Source organism: Gigantopelta aegis, chromosome 4 (assembly GCF_016097555.1).
Source record: "Gigantopelta aegis isolate Gae_Host chromosome 4, Gae_host_genome, whole genome shotgun sequence".
NCBI classification, from domain to species: domain Eukaryota; kingdom Metazoa; phylum Mollusca; class Gastropoda; order Neomphalida; family Peltospiridae; genus Gigantopelta; species Gigantopelta aegis.
In genome coordinates this window covers 6,709,520-6,728,998 of record NC_054702.1, presented here as the reverse complement: position 1 = coordinate 6,728,998, position 19,479 = coordinate 6,709,520, and the positions used below count along the sequence as shown (strand labels likewise).

At 40.3% G+C, this 19,479-nt stretch overlaps 1 protein-coding gene across 1 annotated transcript in view; it reads left to right on the top strand.

Moving 5' to 3' along the window:
- The window catches only part of LOC121372588 (afadin-like), a 92,442-nt gene that overhangs the window by 63,087 nt on the left and 9,876 nt on the right, over positions 1-19,479 (top strand). The window contains exons 13-22 of the mRNA XM_041498993.1: positions 272-509; positions 5,531-5,838; positions 6,258-6,600; positions 7,531-7,607; positions 9,015-9,161; positions 9,502-9,567; positions 9,844-9,917; positions 14,966-15,084; positions 15,593-15,865; positions 17,244-19,240. Coding sequence (XP_041354927.1) covers positions 272-509; positions 5,531-5,838; positions 6,258-6,600; positions 7,531-7,607; positions 9,015-9,161; positions 9,502-9,567; positions 9,844-9,917; positions 14,966-15,084; positions 15,593-15,865; positions 17,244-19,240 — 3,642 coding nt within the window. The remainder of the gene's footprint in view (positions 1-271; positions 510-5,530; positions 5,839-6,257; positions 6,601-7,530; positions 7,608-9,014; positions 9,162-9,501; positions 9,568-9,843; positions 9,918-14,965; positions 15,085-15,592; positions 15,866-17,243; positions 19,241-19,479) is intronic.

Here is a 19,479-nt window from a genome sequence, read left to right as displayed (position 1 = left end):
AAATTTAAAGTCGTGGACCCCAGTTTTTAGTCCAATATTTTCAACTATTACACAGATTTTGTTTTAATTGTTGCTTTGTATATTACTTAAAATGTTTAATTAAATTATCAATTTGAGCAAATCTGATGTGTTTCTGGTCATTCTGGCTCAAAAATGCAGTTTGTACAAAACACAAAAGGTATACTACTCTGAAACTAGTGTTAGTGACTTTAACGTAAAATAAAATAAAAAACTCGGTTGTATTTAAATTCTGTTTTGTGTTCATACACAGGAGAATCACAACGACCCGACGACGCTGGCATTTTGGATGGCGAACTCCTCTGAAGTGCTGCACTTCATCAAGCAGGACCGCGATCTGCAGAGCGTCAGTATGGAGTGGCAGGAAGTGCTGGCTGAGGCCGTGCAGATGGCCTTCCAGCACCTGGTGCGCTGTCTGCAGGTCGACCTGCACCGCGTGATGCCTGCCTTCCTCGACCCCAGTGACGCTGAGGAGGACGACGACAGGAGAGGTGAGAGGGTTAATCTAAACAGTTATATACAAGTGGAGTTTATTATGGAAGATGACAATAGGAGAGGTGAGACAGTTAATCTTAACAGTTATACACAAGTGGAGTTTATTATGGAAGATGATGATAGGAGAGGTGAGATGGTTAATCTTAACAGTTATACACAAGTGGAGTTTATTATGGAAGATGACGATAGGAGAGGTGAGATGGTTAATCTTAACAGTTAGACACAAGTGGAGTTTATTATGGAAGATGACGATAGGAGAGGGGAGAGGGTTAATCTTAACATTTACACACAAGTGGAGTTTATTATGGAAGATGACGATAGGAGAGGGGAGAGGGTTAATCTTAACATTTACACACAAGTGGAGTTTATTATGGAAGATGACGATAAGAGAGGTGAGAGGGTTAATCTTAATAGTTATACACAAGTGGAGTTTATTATGGAAGATGACGATAGGAGAGGTGAGACAGTTAATCTTAACAGTTATACACAGGTGGAGTTTATTATGGAAGATGACGATAGGAGAGGGGAGAGGGTTAATCTTAACATTTACACACAGGAACAAAAGTGGATTTTGTTATGGAAGATGACAACGGGAGAGGTGAGACAGTTAATCTTACCAGTTATACACTAGTGGAGTTTATTGTGGAAGACGACGACAGGAGAGGCGAGAGAGTTAGTCTTAACAATTACACACAGGAACAAAAGTGGATTTTATTATGGAAGACGATAACAGGAGAGGTGAGAGGGTTAATCTTAACATTTACTCGTAAGACAAAGGCCATGTGCCATCCTGTCTATGGGAAAGCATATAAAAGATCCCTTGCTGCGTTAGGAAAAATGTAGTGGGTTTCCTCTGATGACTACATGTCAGAATTACCAAATGTTTGATATTCAGTAGCCGATGATTGATTAATCAATGTGCTCTAGTGGTGTCATTAAACAAATTTAATTTTTTTTACAGACAGGTAAAAAAAATGGTGTTTAAATTTTAAAAATTTAATTCACTGACATCACTGTGAAATTTTTTTGGTTAAAATATTCCCCTAACAACTATCAAGATATTAACATATTGATAAAATGCAACTTCACATACTAAGGGGAGATAAGAGTAATAAGAATTACTCTTCTAGATTCTAGAACTGTCTGAGGGGAGTGATAGCTCCCTTTACAGTGAGATCTGCATTCATATTTAGATGAATGTGAGCTCCCTTTAGAGTGAGGTCTGCATTCATATTTAGATGGATGTTAACTCCCTTTAGAGTGAGGTCTGCATTCATATTTAGATGGATGTTGGCTCCCTTTAGAGTGAAGTCTGCATTCATATTTAGATGGATGCGAGCTCCCTTTAGAGTGAGGTCTGCATTCATATTTAGATGGATGTTAACTCCCTTTAGAGTGAGGTCTGCATTCATATTTAGATGGATGCGAGCTCCCTTTAGAGTGAGGTCTGCATTCATATTTAGATGGATGTTAACTCCCTTTAGAGTGAGGTCTGCATTCATATTTAGATGGATGCGAGCTCCCTTTAGAGTGAGGTCTGCATTCATATTTAGATGGATGTCAGCTCCCTTTAGAGTGAAGTCTGCATTCATATTTAGATGGATGCGAGCTCCCTTTAGAGTCAGGTCTGCATTCATATTTAGATGGATGCGAGCTCCCTTTAGAGTGAGGTCTGCATTCATATTTAGATGGATGTTAACTCCCTTTAGAGTGAGGTCTGCATTCATATTTAGATGGATGCGAGCTCCCTTTAGAGTGAGGTCTGCATTCATATTTAGATGGATGTTAACTCCCTTTAGAGTGAGGTCTGCATTCATATTTAAATGGATGCGAGCTCCCTTTAGAGTGAGGTCTGCATTCATATTTAGATGGATGTTAACTCCCTTTAGAGTGAGGTCTGCATTCATATTTAGATGGATGTCAGCTCCCTTTAGAGTGAAGTCTGCATTCATATTTAGATGGATGCGAGCTCCCTTTAGAGTGAGGTCTGCATTCATATTTAGATGGATGTTAACTCCCTTTAGAGTGAGGTCTGCATTCATATTTAGATGGATGTCAGCTCCCTTTAGAGTGAAGTCTGCATTCATATTTAGATGGATGCGAGCTCCCTTTAGAGTGAGGTCTGCATTCATATTTAGATGGATGTTAACTCCCTTTAGAGTGAGGTCTGCATTCATATTTAGATGGATGTCAGCTCCCTTTAGAGTGAAGTCTGCATTCATATTTAGATGGATGCGAGCTCCCTTTAGAGTGAGGTCTGCATTCATATTTAGATGGATGTTAACTCCCTTTAGAGTGAGGTCTGCATTCATATTTAGATGGATGTCAGCTCCCTTTAGAGTGAAGTCTGCATTCATATTTAGATGGATGCGAGCTCCCTTTAGAGTGAGGTCTGCATTCATATTTAGATGGATGTTAACTCCCTTTAGAGTGAGGTCTGCATTCATATTTAGATGGATGTTAACTCCCTTTAGAGTGAGGTCTGCATTCATATTTAGATGGATGTTGGCTCCCTTTAGAGTGAAGTCTGCATTCATATTTAGATGGATGCGAGCTCCCTTTAGAGTGAGGTCTGCATTCATATATAGATGGATGTTAGCTCGCTTTAGAGTCAGGTCTGCATTCATATTTAGTTGGATGCCACAATAAATATTATTCTTACACAGTGTAATTTAGTTGTTTGTCTATTTATTATAAGATCTATATTTCCACTGGAATAGCCTGTGGCAGTAGTAGGTGAGTTTTTTTTTATATCTCAATATCTAGACTAAGTGTCAAAATAATTGATACAGATATGTTGAGGTGTAATAAAACAAGCATTTGTATCTCCTTTGTTCTGTCATGTCACAAATTAAACCCAAGTACCGTATATCTTCGCCTGTAAGTCGATCTCGGCTATAAGTCGAGTCCCTAATTTCAAGCCCTGAAAACTTATTTTTTTTATTGACCTGTTTATAAGTCAACCCATGAAAAACAACTTATGAATATTGAAGTATTTCTTATTTTTAGCACATGAGAACAATAATGTACAATATCTGAACAAAAGAAAATTATTTTACAATATTAATACATGTAAGGAGGATAACTCTGGAAAGTACACTGGTTTTTGTACCAAATGATGTGTCCCTATTGCTCTAGTGAACTGCAGAGATCAGTCTATTTTAAGGGAAAGCTCAGTAATATTCATGAAGTTAATCACCGACAAAACATTGTTTGAACAACCATTAATGCCAGTGACCAGATTTCAAAATAAACTCAGGCAACAGGTAGTTAGTATTGTTTACATTTTTGCTATTAGTGATGACTGTTATTTTAACTAAGTGGACTGTTGTCTTGGCATGTGAGTGAGATCACACGCCTTTTCAAATAACCAAAACCATTATAATGCCAAAAAAATATAGGTTATAAAAAAATAAATGTGTCAAATTAACATATTTGAGTATAAATACAGGGCATACTTCAACAATAAAACTTGTAAAATAATCCCCAAAACAGTAATATTTTTGGGTGAAATTTGTTCACCCTCTTATAAGTCGACCCCCCAAGTTATAAACTAATTTTTTTTGGGTGAAAAAAAAATTGACTTATAGGCGAAGATATACGGTATAACAATCACTGGTAAAATTAAAATTTAACAAAGTTCAGGATCATCAGAACTTTATTCGCTTTGCAAATATAAATCATGTGATCAAACAGTTGGTTAGCTATAGTCCTTCCCACAGGGATCGCCTTTTTTTATACTATGAAATTTACTACAAGTTATTTATTTCTGAATCAATTGTTTTCTAAATTGCACACAAAAAATAGTATTTCCAAAACACTTCTACTTTTCTTCAGTCAAACCAAACTGAAATATTTACAAAAAACTTTTTTGTAGGATGGGACAGACCATAGATAAAAATCTAAGATTGGCTACCTCAAATTTTGAAATAGTGATAGGCGATAAAGTAATATTCATCCCTACGTTCCTTCCTTTCTTCTCCCATGTCTGACACTAACCCAGGTATAACAGTTACCGGTGTTCAGTACCACATATCGGGTGACAAAGTGATGGGTTAACATACATTCCCTTCCTTTCTTCTCCCATGTCTGACACTAACCCAGGTATAACAGTTACCGGTGTTCAGTACCACATATCGGGTGACAAAGTGATGGGTTAACATACATTCCCTTCCTTTCTTCTCCCATGTCTGACACTAACCCAGGTATAACAGTTACCGGTGTTCAGTACCACATATCGGGTGACAAAGTGATGGGTTAACATACATTCCCTTCCTTTCTTCTCCCATGTCTGACACTAACCCAGGTATAACAGTTACCGGTGTTCAGTACCACATATCGGGTGACAAAGTGATGGGTTAACATACATTCCCTTCCTTTCTTCTCCCATGTCTGACACTAACCCAGGTATAACAGTTACCGGTGTTCAGTACCACATATCGGGTGACAAAGTGATGGGTTAACATACATTCCCTTCCTTTCTTCTCCCATGTCTGACACTAACCCAGGTATAACAGTTACCGGTGTTCAGTACCACATATCGGGTGACAAAGTGATGGGTTAACATACATTCCCTTCCTTTCTTCTCCCATGTCTGACACTAACCCAGGTATAACAGTTACCGGTGTTCAGTACCACATATCGGGTGACAAAGTGATGGGTTAACATACATTCCCTTCCTTTACGGCGAGACATAGCCCAGTGGTGAAGTGCTGTCTTGATGCTCAGTCAATCTGTAATCAATCCCCGTCGATGGGCCCATTGGGCTATTTCTTGTCCAGCCAGTGCACGATGACTGGTATATCAAAGGCTGTGGTATGTGCTAACCTGTTTGTGAAATGGTGCATATAAGAGTGTAGAGGGCTTGCTCTTTAAGACTATACATCAAACTTAACAAATGTTTGATATCCAATAACCGATAATGAATAAATCAACATTCTCTAGTGGTGTTGTTACACCAAAAACCCTTTTAACTTTCCTTTCCTCAAAACCTGAAACAAAGATGACTGTTTTTCAGATATGCACCAACAGCAGTACAACCAGAGCAAGCCCATCCTGGCCGATGTGCTGAACACACTGTCAGCTGCCATGACGTTGTTACGACGTTGCCGTGTGAACGCTGCACTGACTATCCAGCTGTTTTCCCAGCTGTTTCACTTCATCAACATGTGGCTGTTCAACATCCTGGTCACCGAGCCACAGCTCCAGCTGTGTACAAGGGCATGGGGGATTCGACTCAAGCGCCGACTAGGTCGAATCGAGGCCTGGGCCGAGAAACAGGGGCTCGAACTGGCCGCAGATTGCCACTTGTGTCGCATAATACAGGTTAGTATTTCTCCTTGTAGACATCCACAACACAACAAAGTTTATTTAATTTTAGATATTTTAATGATGCACTTAATAATACTAGTGTTTAATAATACGCTAATGGTGCTTCTTCTGCTATATAAATTTCCTTTGTTGCTAATGATTAATTAAGAGCTTTAACATGGCAGGTGCAGTTTTCTATTCTCAGTTTCTAGACAGAATTTTGGACCAGGTAGTCATTGACTACAGTGATCTCTATATCTCTCTCTCTCTCTCTATCTCTCTCTCTCTCTCTCTCTCTCTCTCTCTCTCTCTCTCTCTCTCTCTCTCTCTCTCTCTCTCTCTCTCTCTCTCTCTCTCTCTCTAAATGTATTATTGTGTTGCATTAAAAAAAAAGTTTGTTTTGCACAATATTAATAACTTTGTATTTTATTCAGGCTGCACATTTCCTCCAAGCATCAAAGAGCACCGCTGACGACATCACCAACATCAGCTCCACCTGCTTCAAGCTGAACTCGATGCAGTTCCGAGTTCTCCTGATGCGCTACATCCCCGAGCCGTCTGAGCCACTGATGTCGCCGGTGTTCATCGACCGCATTGTGTCCATCGCAGAGAACATGGCCGACGAGCTGACACGGACGGACGGACGGGAGGTCAGGCTGGAGGAGGACCAGGACCTACACCTCCCCTTCCTGCTGCCAGAGGATGGGTACTCCTGTGATACGATCCGCGGCATTCCTAACGGACTGCCAGACTTCCTCAAGCCACTGCAGAACCAAGGTATGGTGTTCTCTGACCAGGACAGTGCCTATAAAACCTTTAGAGTGTAGACTCAAGACTCTGAATAGAGTCTGAGCAGGGCTTGCTCTGGAACTAGCCAAGTTCACCAATTGAAAAGTTGTTATTTTATTTGTTAATTGTTATTTTATTGCAAATTTTTGAAGTTTAAAGTGATTGACGAAATTTTCTAACCACCCACAGCTAGCCCTGCTGAGACTTATACATATGGCAATGCCAGACATATAGTGCTTATGTGTGGTGTTATTAACGAATTGAGCAAGACTCTAAAGCTTACCACGTTTCAAGTGATTACTTGACGAAATTTTCTAACCACCCACAGCTAGCCCTGCTGAGACTTATACATATGGCAATGCCAGACATATAGTGCTTATGTGTGGTGTTATTAAGGAGTTGAGCAAGACTCTAAAGCTTACCACGTTTCAAGAAAGTCGAGAATGGTACTTTATTCTTTAATAATTAGTTATTAAACAAATACTATGCCACTTAAATTTTGATCAATTGTGTGTTATTTAAATATGAAATACACATACAAATATCAGTACAATGAGACCAGTGATATGAGAGAATAGGAAAATATCTGTGCATCTGTTAATGTATTGTATAGTAATAATAAAAAGGGAATTGGAGACTATCAAAGGGTTACCAGCTCTGTTTTGGGGTATCCTGTACATGGGTTATCACACAATATGCTAATTTTTATACCTATTGGTGTTCATGGGTAATGCCTGTTTAGGTGACAATATTTTCATTTTAAATTTGTAAATTCACATAAGAAATTATGATAATAATTTTATATTGGAGACCTAACAAATAACTCCCTAAATTCTGTATTACATCATTTTTTTAAATAATGTTTCCCACATTTCTTCAACATCACCTATTTTATAACTATTTATTTTTCTCTTTCAGGGCTTTGTTACCTAATTCCAAATAACGCATCTAATGGAAGTTGGACAGTTTATATGGGAGAGGGAAAACCACTGGAGGTAAGTTCACTGTAAATGGGTGCTTATTTTTATGTGTATGGATCATTTTATGCCAACATTTCTCACTCATTATTATATGGACTTTTTATTTTATATGGTCACTGACTACAGCAGTCACAAGTGACTGTCATACATTATTACATGAAAACATTTATCCTCGTTTAATTGAAAACCATACAACTAAGAGGAAGTGGCTGGTGCGCATGCTCAGTCATGTCAGGCTATCAATTTAACAACATTAATGTTTACCTTGTTGAATTGAAATAAAATGTATAAAAAGGTAAGTACATACTCGCATGTTATCTCTGTTCCATCAAAACGTACACCAGGTGGTAAGAAAACGTCATTTTAAAAGCATCGAAAACCATACTATGACGTTGTCAACGTAATGGCAACAACATAAAATCGGCTTTTCTCGCGAAAACAGTAACATGACAGTCACGTGACCTAAAAGCGGATATCCGGAAATGATCCTTCATTACTCATTTGGCATTGCTAGCAGGCATCTGGTTGTGTGGATTCCGTCGTGCACCTGTTGCTGTTTAGGGATGCATTTGCATTGCATTCATTAAGATTCCAGGGTGCCAATTAACTGTAATAATACATTTCACTGTGCATAAAACTTATTCTTACCTTTTTTTTCCGGGATTTTTAAGGAAATCTGTTTTAAGTGTTACTTCCTTAACAAGAAGTTCTTGTCGTATCAACAATCGAACATGTGCAGACATTACAAAATACCAGGAAGTAAAATAATACGGTTTTTGATTTCGTACGGTTTTCGACAATTGGCAATATATCTTATTAAGCTTAAAGAGATGGTGTGTTTCTAGTAACTCAAATGACCCAGCTTTTACTCATTATTTAAAACATTTAATCTTGTTGAAATCAGAGTAGCAAATGATTGTGGTTTTCACTGGTAAATGATATTTGAATAAATTGTAACCTTAAAGTTTATTAAAATGATGGTTGTTTGTAGTTTTCGCTAGTAAATGATGTAATATATTGAAGTAAATTGTAACCTTAAAGTTTATTAAAATAACACAAAGATAAAAGCGACTCTATCACACATATTTAACCCCAAGATATCAGTTGATAGATATAATCCTGACCTAGTTTTTGCTGGTAAATGATGTAATATATTGAAGTAAATTGTAACCTTAAAGTTTATTAAAATGATGGTTGTTTGTAGTTTTCGCTGGTAAATGATGTAATATATTGAAGTAAATTGTAACCTTAAAGTTTATTAAAATGATGTTTGTTTGTAGTTTTCGCTGATAAATGATGTAATATATTGAAGTAAATTGTAACCTTAAAGCTTATTAAAATGTAATTGTTTGTGTTTCTCACTGGTAAATGATGCTGTTAGATACTGAAGTAAATTGTAACTTGAAAGTTTGTGTGTTACAGAGACAGCTACCCAAGGACCCGATGCCGAATGGGCTGCAGTCCTCCCCCACCCAGCCCATACCACAGGAGCAGAAATCCCCTGAAGTAATGACCGTCATATTCAAGAAGGTCAAAGGAAGTATGGGGCTCAGTATTGTCGCTGCCAGGGTAGGTGATATTCTCTGTTGATACCCGTCTGACAGTTAGGTGTGTAGATCGTGATCTCATGACAAAACATAGGTCCTGAATTCAACTAGTTCAAGGACTAATTTTAGCTCACTTTGACATAAGCATTTTGGTAAAGTTACTATAAAAGGATTAAATATCAGTGCTCAATATGCTAATCTTAAATGGCTCCTCATAATCCAAGTTGGTCACTCCCATCAATTTTTTACACAGCGAGGTCTGGGTATTGTGAAACATTTCTTATCTAGCCTAACCCTCTTGTAGATATTTATAAGACTTTATTTGACTGGTTTGATAAACTGTTGATGATTGGTTTCCACAGGGTGAGGGTCAGAGAGAGCGTGGAATCTACATCAAGTCGGTGGTGCCAGGTGGAGCTGCTGCCCTGGTGAGTCGCACACAAACCTGTCTTATACAGACACCTTGAGAATCACACACAAACCTGTCTTATACAGACACCTTGAGAGTCACACACAAACCTGTCTTATACAGACACCTTGAGAGTCACACACAAACCTGTCTTATACAGACACCTAAACTAAAATGTTTTGTTTCATTTTGTTTTTAGTCATAAAAAAAACTTCTAAATTTAGACCTATTTACTTTTAATCTAGTAACCATGTATTACTTAAATTTATGACAAATGTTTCTGTTTTTTATTTAGGATGGTCGTCTTCAGGCTGGAGACCAGCTCCTTGAGGTTGACGGGATGAGTCTTGTTGGGCTCACACAGGACAAGTAAGAGAAAACCTTAAACACTTACTTCAACAGTCAGTTACTAAGAGAAAACCTTAAACACTTCCTTCAACAGTCAGTTGCTAAGAGAAAACATTAAACACTTCCTTCAACAGTCAGTTACTGAGAGAAAACTTTTAAACACTTCCTTCAACAGTCAGTTACTAAGAGAAAACATTAAACACTTCCTTCAACAGTCAGTTATTAAGAGAAAACATTAAACACTTCCTTCAACAGTCAGTTACTGAGAGAAAACATTAAACACTTCCTTCAACAGTCAGTTACTGAGAGAAAACTTTAAACACTTCCTTCAACAGTCAGTTACTAAGAGAAAACCTTAAACACTTCCTTCAACAGTCAGTTACTAAGAGAAAACCTTAAACACTTCCTTCAACAGTCAGTTCTTAAGAGAAAACATTAAACACTTCCTTCAACAGTCAGTTGCTAAGAGAAAACATTAAACACTTCCTTCAACAGTCAGTTGCTAAGAGAAAACATTAAACACTTCCTTCAACAGTCAGTTATTAAGAGAAAACTTTAAACACTTCCTTCAACAGTCAGTTACTAAGAGAAAACATTAAACACTTCCTTCAACAGTCAGTTACTAAGAGAAAACATTAAACACTTCCTTCAACAGTCAGTTGCTAAGAGAAAACATTAAACACTTCCTTCAACAGTCAGTTACTAAGAGAAAACTTTAAACACTTCCTTCAACAGTCAGTTGCTAAGAGAAAACATTAAACACTTCCTTCAACAGTCAGTTATTAAGAGAAAACTTTAAACACTTCCTTCAACAGTCAGTTAACTAAGACAAAACTTTAAACACTTCCTTCAACAGTCAGTTGCTAAGAGAAAACATTAAACTCGTCCTTCAACAGTCAGTTACTGAGAGAAAACATTAAACACTTCCTTCAACAGTCAGTTATTAAGAGAAAACTTTAAACACTTCCTTCAACAGTCAGTTGCTAAGAGAAAACATTAAACACTTCCTTCATCAGTCAGTTACTAAGAGAAAACTTTAAACTCAACCTTCAACAGTCAGTTATTAAGAGAAAACTTTAAACACTTCTTCAACAGTCAGTTACTGAGAGAAAACATTAAACTCGTCCTTCAACAGTCAGTTGCTGAGAGAAAACATTAAACTCGTCCTTCAACAGTCAGTTGCTAAGAGAAAACATTAAACTCGTTCTTCAACAGTCAGTTACTAAGAGAAAACATTAAACTCGTTCTTCAACAGTCAGTTACTAAGAGAAAACATTAAACACTTCCTTCAACAGTCAGTTGCTAAGAGAAAACATTAAACTCGTCCTTCAACAGTCAGTTACTAAGAGAAAACATTAAACTCGTTCTTCAACAGTCAGTTACTGAGAGAAAACATTAAAGTGTTCCTTCAACAGTCAGTTACTAAGAGAAAACATTAAACTCATCCTTCAGCAGTCAGTTACTGAGAGAAAACATTAAACTCGTCCTTCAGCAGTCAGTTGCTAAGAGAAAACATTAAACACTTCCTTCAACAGTCAGTTGCTAAGAGAAAACATTAAACACTTCCTTCAACAGTCAGTTACTAAGAGAAAACTTTAAACTCGTCCTTCAACAGTCGGTTACTGAGAGAAAACATTAAACTCGTCTTTCAACAGTCAGTTACTGAGAGAAAACATTAAACTCGTCCTTCAGCAATCGGGTACTAAGAGAAAACATTAAACTTGTCCTTCAACAGTTGGTTACTAAGAGAAAACTTTAAACACTTCCTTCAACAGTCAGTTACTGAGAGAAAACATTAAACATTTCCTTCAACAGTCAGTTACTGAGAGAAAACATTAAACTCGTCTTTCAACAGTCAGGTACTAAGAGAAAACATTAAACACTTCCTTCAACAGTCAGGTACTAAAAGAAAACATTAAACACTTCCTTCAACAATCAGGTACTAAGAGAAAACATTAAACACTTCCTTCAACAGTCAGGTACTAAGAGAAAACATTAAACACTTCCTTCAGCAGTCCGGTACTAAGAGAAAACATTAAACACTTCCTTCAACAGTCAGGTACTAAGAGAAAACATTAAACACTTCCTTCAACAGTCAGGTACTAAAAGAAAACATTAAACACTTCCTTCAGCAGTCGGTTACTAAGAGAAACTATTAAACTGTTCCTTCAACAGTCAGTTACTGTGAGAAAACATTAAACACTTCCTTCAACAGTCAGTTACTAAGAGAAAACTTTAAACTCGTCCTTCAACAGTCAGTTACTGAGAGAAAACATTAAACTCGTCTTTCAACAGTCAGTTACTGAGAGAAAACATTAAACTCGTCCTTCAGCAGTCGGGTACTAAGAGAAAACATTAAACTTGTCCTTCAACAGTTGGTTACTAAGAGAAAACTTTAAACACTTCCTTCAACAGTCAGTTACTGAGAGAAAACATTAAACATTTCCTTCAACAGTCAGTTACTGAGAGAAAACATTAAACTCGTCTTTCAACAGTCAGGTACTAAGAGAAAACATTAAACACTTCCTTCAACAGTCAGGTACTAAAAGAAAACATTAAACACTTCCTTCAACAATCAGGTACTAAGAGAAAACATTAAACACTTCCTTCAACAGTCAGGTACTAAGAGAAAACATTAAACACTTCCTTCAGCAGTCCGGTACTAAGAGAAAACATTAAACACTTCCTTCAACAGTCAGGTACTAAGAGAAAACATTAAACACTTCCTTCAACAGTCAGGTACTAAAAGAAAACATTAAACACTTCCTTCAGCAGTCGGTTACTAAGAGAAACTATTAAACTGTTCCTTCAACAGTCAGTTACTGTGAGAAAACATTAAACACTTCCTTCAACAGTCAGTTACACAGCTTTATATTGACACAAACTGCCAGTCAGTTATGTGGTGAACTGTAACATTCTAAAATTAGGTTAAAAACTTCAGGACCATCAGAACTTTATTCATTTTGAAATATAATTTCTGTAATCAAACAGTTGGATAGCTAGATGAAAATATCATGGACCAAGTTCAGATTACTTAAGATTTTAAAAAATATTGTCCCCTAATTTAATCTCCACCACCACCCACCCCCTCCTATCTGCTTCTTTGGTCCTATGCCTTCCCACCCATCTGCAACTTATATATATATATATATATATATATATAATGTATATATATACTCTTCAAAAGAAGAAACGCAAAACCACATTGTCGTAACATTTGGAGAATTGATTTAATTATTGAATGGTGAGTCCGATAATTACCAAATGTTGCAGGATTGTTCACAATTCACTCTAGTCCATTGTGAGTAAGTGATAGGACACACCACCAAGGTCAAGGTCATCTGGAGTCAATACCGAGTGTGGCCTCCGCGTGTGTTGACAACTGCCTGGCACCGCCTGCCCATTGAAGCAACCAGAGTACGGATGATGTCCCGGGGGATGGTGGCCCACTCGGCCTGCAAGGCTGCTGCCAGCTCGGGCAGGGTCTGGGGCTGTGGTTGTCGCTGTCAGAGGCGTCGGTCCAACTCGTCCCATAGATGCTCAATTGGGTTCAAATCCGGTGATATCGATGGCCAAGGAAGGACATTAATGTTGTTGTTCTGTAGGAAAGCCGTTGTGAGACGTGCTGTGTGAGGCCTGGCGTTGTCATGTTGGAACACTGCGTTGGCGTTGGCCATAACTGGAACGATGTGTGGCCGGAGGATCTGGTCAATGTAGCCCTGTGCATTCAGGTTGCCCTGCACGTGGACCAGGTCAGTTCTGCCAGTGTGTGAGATGGCTGCCCACACCATGACACTACCCCCGCCGAATCTGTCCACTTCCTGCACGCAGTTTGCCGCATAACGTTCACCACAACGCCTATACACGCGACATCTTCCATCATGACGTCGGAGCAGAAATCGGGACTCGTCACTGAACCACACCTGTCTCCATCACAGTTGAGGCCATTGTCGATGAATCTGGCACCACTGCAGTCGGAGTCGACGGTGTTGTGGTGTTAAGATGACACCTCGAACTGGACGTCTGGCACGAATTCCTACCTCACGTAGGCGGTTCCGTACGGTCTGGTCGGATATCCTGCGCAAACCTGGTATTGCTGCGGCTGTGGAGGTGGCAGTAGTCAATCGTTCCCGAAGGTGGCGTACCCGGATGTAGCGGTCCTGCCCGGTGGTAGTGACCCGTGGTCGACCGGATCTAGGGAGGTCACGTGTTGATCCATGTTGCTGGTAACGGTCCCACAGTCTGGAGATGGTGCTTGGGGACACATGGAATGCCCTGGCAACGGCCGTTCTGGATTCGCCTGCGTCTAGTCGGCCGATGGCATTGTTTCTCTGCGGTTCACTGAGACGTGGCATGTCCTGGATTGTCAACTGTCGGCCAGATACAGAGGCCAGGCAAGCGAACACCCTGCACTTTTATACTGTCGGTGTTCATGTTGGACGTGCAGACAACGCATGTGCAGTGGTGACATGGTTTGCACGTGGCTGCGTTTTTGCGAATATTCACATTTTGGAACTTTATTGTACAGTAGCTGCGTTTTATCGAATGTAACCGTGGGAATGTGTTTGGGACATGCAATGACCTTATATTCACAAAGCATGAACCGGTAGGAAACATAAAATCGGAGTTATAACCCATTTGTACCCTTTTGCGTTTCTTTTTTTGAAGAGTATATATATATATATATATATATATATATATATATATATAAAACGATGTGTACAAATGTTTGTGTCTAGGGGCAAGATCTAGCTCAGTGGTAGAGCACCCACTTGAGATGCAGTTAGTCGCAGGCCGATCAACAACAGTGGACTCCCAGTTCTTACCTGTCCCAACCATGACTAGTCCATAAAGTGAGAAATTGTTAACTAAAGATCACATACTGTTTTTTCTAGGAATAACCTTTGTGATCAAGTGTCGGAGTAACCACAACATAGCCAAAGTAAAAATGTGTTGAGGTGTTTTTAAGCAAATATTCCTTATTTTTCCTTTATGTCCTATACTTTATGTTATCTCTATATTGTGTATTTTTTATTGTACCTAATTGAGAAAACCATGGTTGTTTTCAGAGCGGCCGAGCTGATGACGCGAACGGGCCTGACTGTGACACTGAAGGTTGCCAAACAGGGAGCTATATTCCATGGACTGGCAACACTTCTGAGTCAACCCTCACCAACCATGCAGAGAGGTAACCCAACTTACCTTCCTCAAAGTTGTAGCCCTAATCAAACTTTAGAGCTTTTTTAAATCTGTATCGGTGCCTGTAAGAAGTATTAAAAAGTTAAAAGTTAAAGAAAAATCCATATAAAGACTTTGCTGATTTTTTTATTTGGATAAAAATCTAGGAATACTTAAGATAATGAAGTAAAATTTTGTAAATAGCCTTATCATGTACAGTTACAGATCAAGTGTGACTTATGGTGAGTTACCTATTTATGAGGAGTTAAGCCCTTGAACGTAGCAGATGAGAAAATTTGTTGGGCCTGGTAGGGGAGATGTATTGCTTTAGCAGTACTTTCAAAATGCTTGTTTAAGTATATACATAGGTTCAGATTTTAATAAAACAAATTTAAAGATTATTTGAGCTTTTGTTTTAAAAAGGGTATCGCCTCCTTGCAGTAATCATACTGAGAGTGAAGATCACTGTGAGTGTTTTATTACCTGTACTCATGAATTGTACTCGGTTTCCTCTACAGCTGGAGGCACACCTCAGAAAGGTCCTGGATCGAGTCCAGTTCCACAGATGAACAACAACAACCTGCGAAACAAGCCGCATCTCGAGGACGGACCGCCTCCCTACAACGATGTCCCGCAGGACATGCAGGACCAGGGCCCCGGACCTCACCGGATGGTTAATGAGGGTCCTCGCAAACAGCCCAGTCCGAAGATTCAGGGTCCTCTACTGAGTGCTGGCCAAAGTCCTCAACAAGGTCCTCCACCGGGCCGGGGCCAGCAAGAACATCCTCATGGTAGGCTTGCTTTTGTATTTACCACAAATGAAAGCTTTCCAGATTATCTGGAATTCCAGATTTTTAATTGTCTGTACAGTGTTACAGGATTTTCCACTGCTGTCCAAGATTTTTTTATATTCTCCGTCCAAAACTTACTATATGGTTTTCAGCTGATACTTTGCACACATTCTGAATGGGGATCACCATTTTAGAGTATTGTATACCCTAGGAGACCCTAGGTCTTAGTTCCCAAGCATCAGTATTAAAATTTCTGGTGTTTTTTTTTTATGATTTACTAGAATCTATTGTCTTCATTGTAAAATGGGGCAGAATGTAGCTCAGTAGTAGAGTGCCCACCTGAGGCAAGATTGGTCACTCAATTGATCATACTCTGTGGAATCTGATTTTTCTCCTTGTTCTGTCTTGAACATCAAAGTCTGTGGTTTGTACTGCTCTGTCTATGGGAAAATGCAAATAACAGATTCCTTGTTGTTTATTTGTTATCAGTAGCCTATGTAGCAGTAACAAGTTTCTTTCTCCAAGGGGAGGGATTTAGCTCAGTCGGTTGAGTGCTCACCTGAGGTGCTTTTGTTGCAGGATCAAACCACCTCGGTGCATCCATTCAACTGATGGGGTTTTTTGCTCATTCCAACCAGTGCACCACAGCTGGTCAAAGGTCATGGTATGTGCTTTCCTTTTTGGGAAAGTACATATAAAAGATCCCTTGCTGCTAATGAAAAAATGTATTGAGTTTCCTCTGATGACTACGAGTCATAATTACCAAATGTTTGATGTCGAATAGCCAATGATTAATCAATGTGCTCCAGTGGTGTCAAAACAACCTTTTCCTTTCTCTGAAACGAGCATCAAAATAAGCACATATCTAATATATTTACCAACAATTGCCAAAACTTAAAATGTGCTGAAGTAGTATTATTTTTGCAGATTTTCTAATCTTTATGATATTTTAGGGTATTTAATGTTTAAAATTTGTCCAGTATTTAGAGCCTTTAGTCTAAATCTCTGCGACTTGCTATGAACTACAATTCATATCCCAGCATTTAGTGATATATTTGGTAAAATGGTTCAGTTTATTATGAAATTAACTATCACAGTGAACTATCAATTCCTCAAACTGTTGTCAAGCTAACAATTAAAAGTTCTCTTCTTGTTGTTTAGTTGGTATTTTCAACAATGCAGTGTGCGAAATGGCAGGCATTAAGAGTTAGTGAATACATTGCATGCAGCCAGTGTGTCAGCTTCTGTAACTTCGGGTGAGAAATCTTGCCTCAAGTATTCTATAGGTTAAAAAATATTCATTACCAGATTATTGACATTACGAGGAGAATAAAACAGATACTGGTGTAAAGCATTCTACTGGTTCTTTTTATTGTAGTTGATGACCGATTGCGTTACGCAATGGGAGCCACTGAAACCCAGGGTCATCCCAACCCTCACCGGCCTCACGACCCCAACCCTCACCGGCCTCACGATCCCAACCTTCACCGGCCTCACGACCCCAATCTTCACCACAGAGATATGCAGGACAAAGATCCGCGGTCCAAGTCTACGTCCAACCTTCACTCCGAGCCACAGTTTGAGCAGCATGATCCTCGCATGATGAAACCGGCAGCATCAGTAGCCGCGCTCGGCCCCGGCAGTCATGGAGGATACGCTCAAGGCCCGCGACGGGAGGAGTACTCCCCATACACTCAGAAAGTAAACGACTACGAAAACCAGCCCAATATGAACACGTACCCCAACGCGACCAGAGCCGACAAGCCGGGTCCGGGATTCCAGGACATCAATCAGAACATGGTGGAGGCTCCTCCTGGCATGAAGCCGGGTCACTACCACAGTCAGCCTCATCTTCATCCCAATCAGCCGCCACCTAACGACAGGTCGTCCATGTCTTCGAAGGCCTCGAACACGAGCAGCCGAGAGAACCGACCGCAGTCTGCGTATTATGACCCGCACTGGAACCGAGACGAGTTCGGTGGAATGAGGCCTAAGTCAGACGAGATCACGCCGAACCGAATCCGAGAGTGGCAGGAGAAGCTGGAGGATCCTCGCAGTGCTCATTTCCGTGGCAACCAGATGCAGGATCCTCAACAGATACACTCTCCCAGCTCCCCCAATTCCTCACACTACCAGACTGGGCCTCCAATGTCGCCTGGTTATCAACAGGGAGGCCCTGTGAGGCCCCCAAATGAAGACATTCCTAAAGTGACTCTGAACAATACCTCGCGGCAGCCAAACTTCTACGAGAACACAATGCCTGTCCAGAAGGAACCTCAGCCACCATTCCACCAACTTCACAGACCAGAGGAGAGGCCACGGCCCGCTGTAGCTCCCAAGCCCAAACCTTTCGTAGCTCCGAAGCCTTCTCAGCAGCGAGTTCAGCATGCCGATGTACCGTTCAGCAGTATGGATAATCGGCAGACCCAGCCACAGTTCTTCGATTCCAAGCCAGCAGCCAAAACTCAGCCGCAATCTCCGAACCTGTATCACCCACAGGCCACCAAGCAGCCAGCGTACCAGCAGATTAACAAACCCCCAGACAAGAGGCCTGCATTTGTCCAACCGAAAAAATACTCTCCTGATAGACATTCGGCCTCTTACGGATACAGGAACCCAAATGAGATGCAGTCCCCTTTATCAAACGACACCCCTCCCGATCTGCCTCCGCCGCCATCACCTGAAGATATTCATGACAACTCCCCACCCCTTCCGCCTCCCCCGAGTCAGGATTACACCATCGAGCAGCAGCTCCAGGATGAACAGAGGCGACTGATGAATCAGCTGGGCGGTCAGCTCGACCGGACTCAAAACAACCAGTATGGTTCTTCCATGGACTCGAGATACCCCGAGTACAACCCCCAACAGACAGGGCAGTTCCAGGAGCGTCCTCCCGAACCCAGGGTCAGTTTGTTCAATGGGCCGGCATCGCAGCAGAGCAACGTCCATCCCAACTATCAAAATATCAGCTTCCCTGGAGCAGAATCGCAGCAGCCCCCTCCCGTTCCACAGCCCCCAGCTGAGCATAATCTGTACGAAAGTTACGAACCCCGGCGGTCAGAATCGAACTTCCATCCGCCGGAACCCCATCCCAGTGCTATGCACTTGACCGTGCATGAAAAGGAGTACACGATAGCTGCGTCTCCGTGGGACCGTGAGGAGAGGGAAAAGGTTGAGGCTCAGAAAGAGGAAGAACTGGCCAGGTTGAGAGAGGCGGAGATTGCCGAGCTGGAATCAAAAACCTACCTGAATCCCCAGGAACAAGATCGACTACGCAAGCTGCGGCTAGAGCACGAGTTCCAGAAGCGAGTCCGAGAAACGAGTGATCGAGATGATGACGATGATTCAGACAGTGAGGCAGCCGAGAGGCTTTACGTGAGTTGTAACCATCCACTCATTATTTGTGATTTAGAGTTATTCTCTTAATGTGAGTTGTGACCATCCACTGGTTATTTGTGATTTTTAGTTTTTCTCTTAATGTGAGTTGTGACCATCCACTCATTATTTGTGATTTAGAGTTATTCTCTTAATGTGAGTTGTGACCATCCACTCATTATTTGTGATTTTGAGTTATTCTCTTAATGTGAGTTGTGACCATCCACTCATTATTTGTG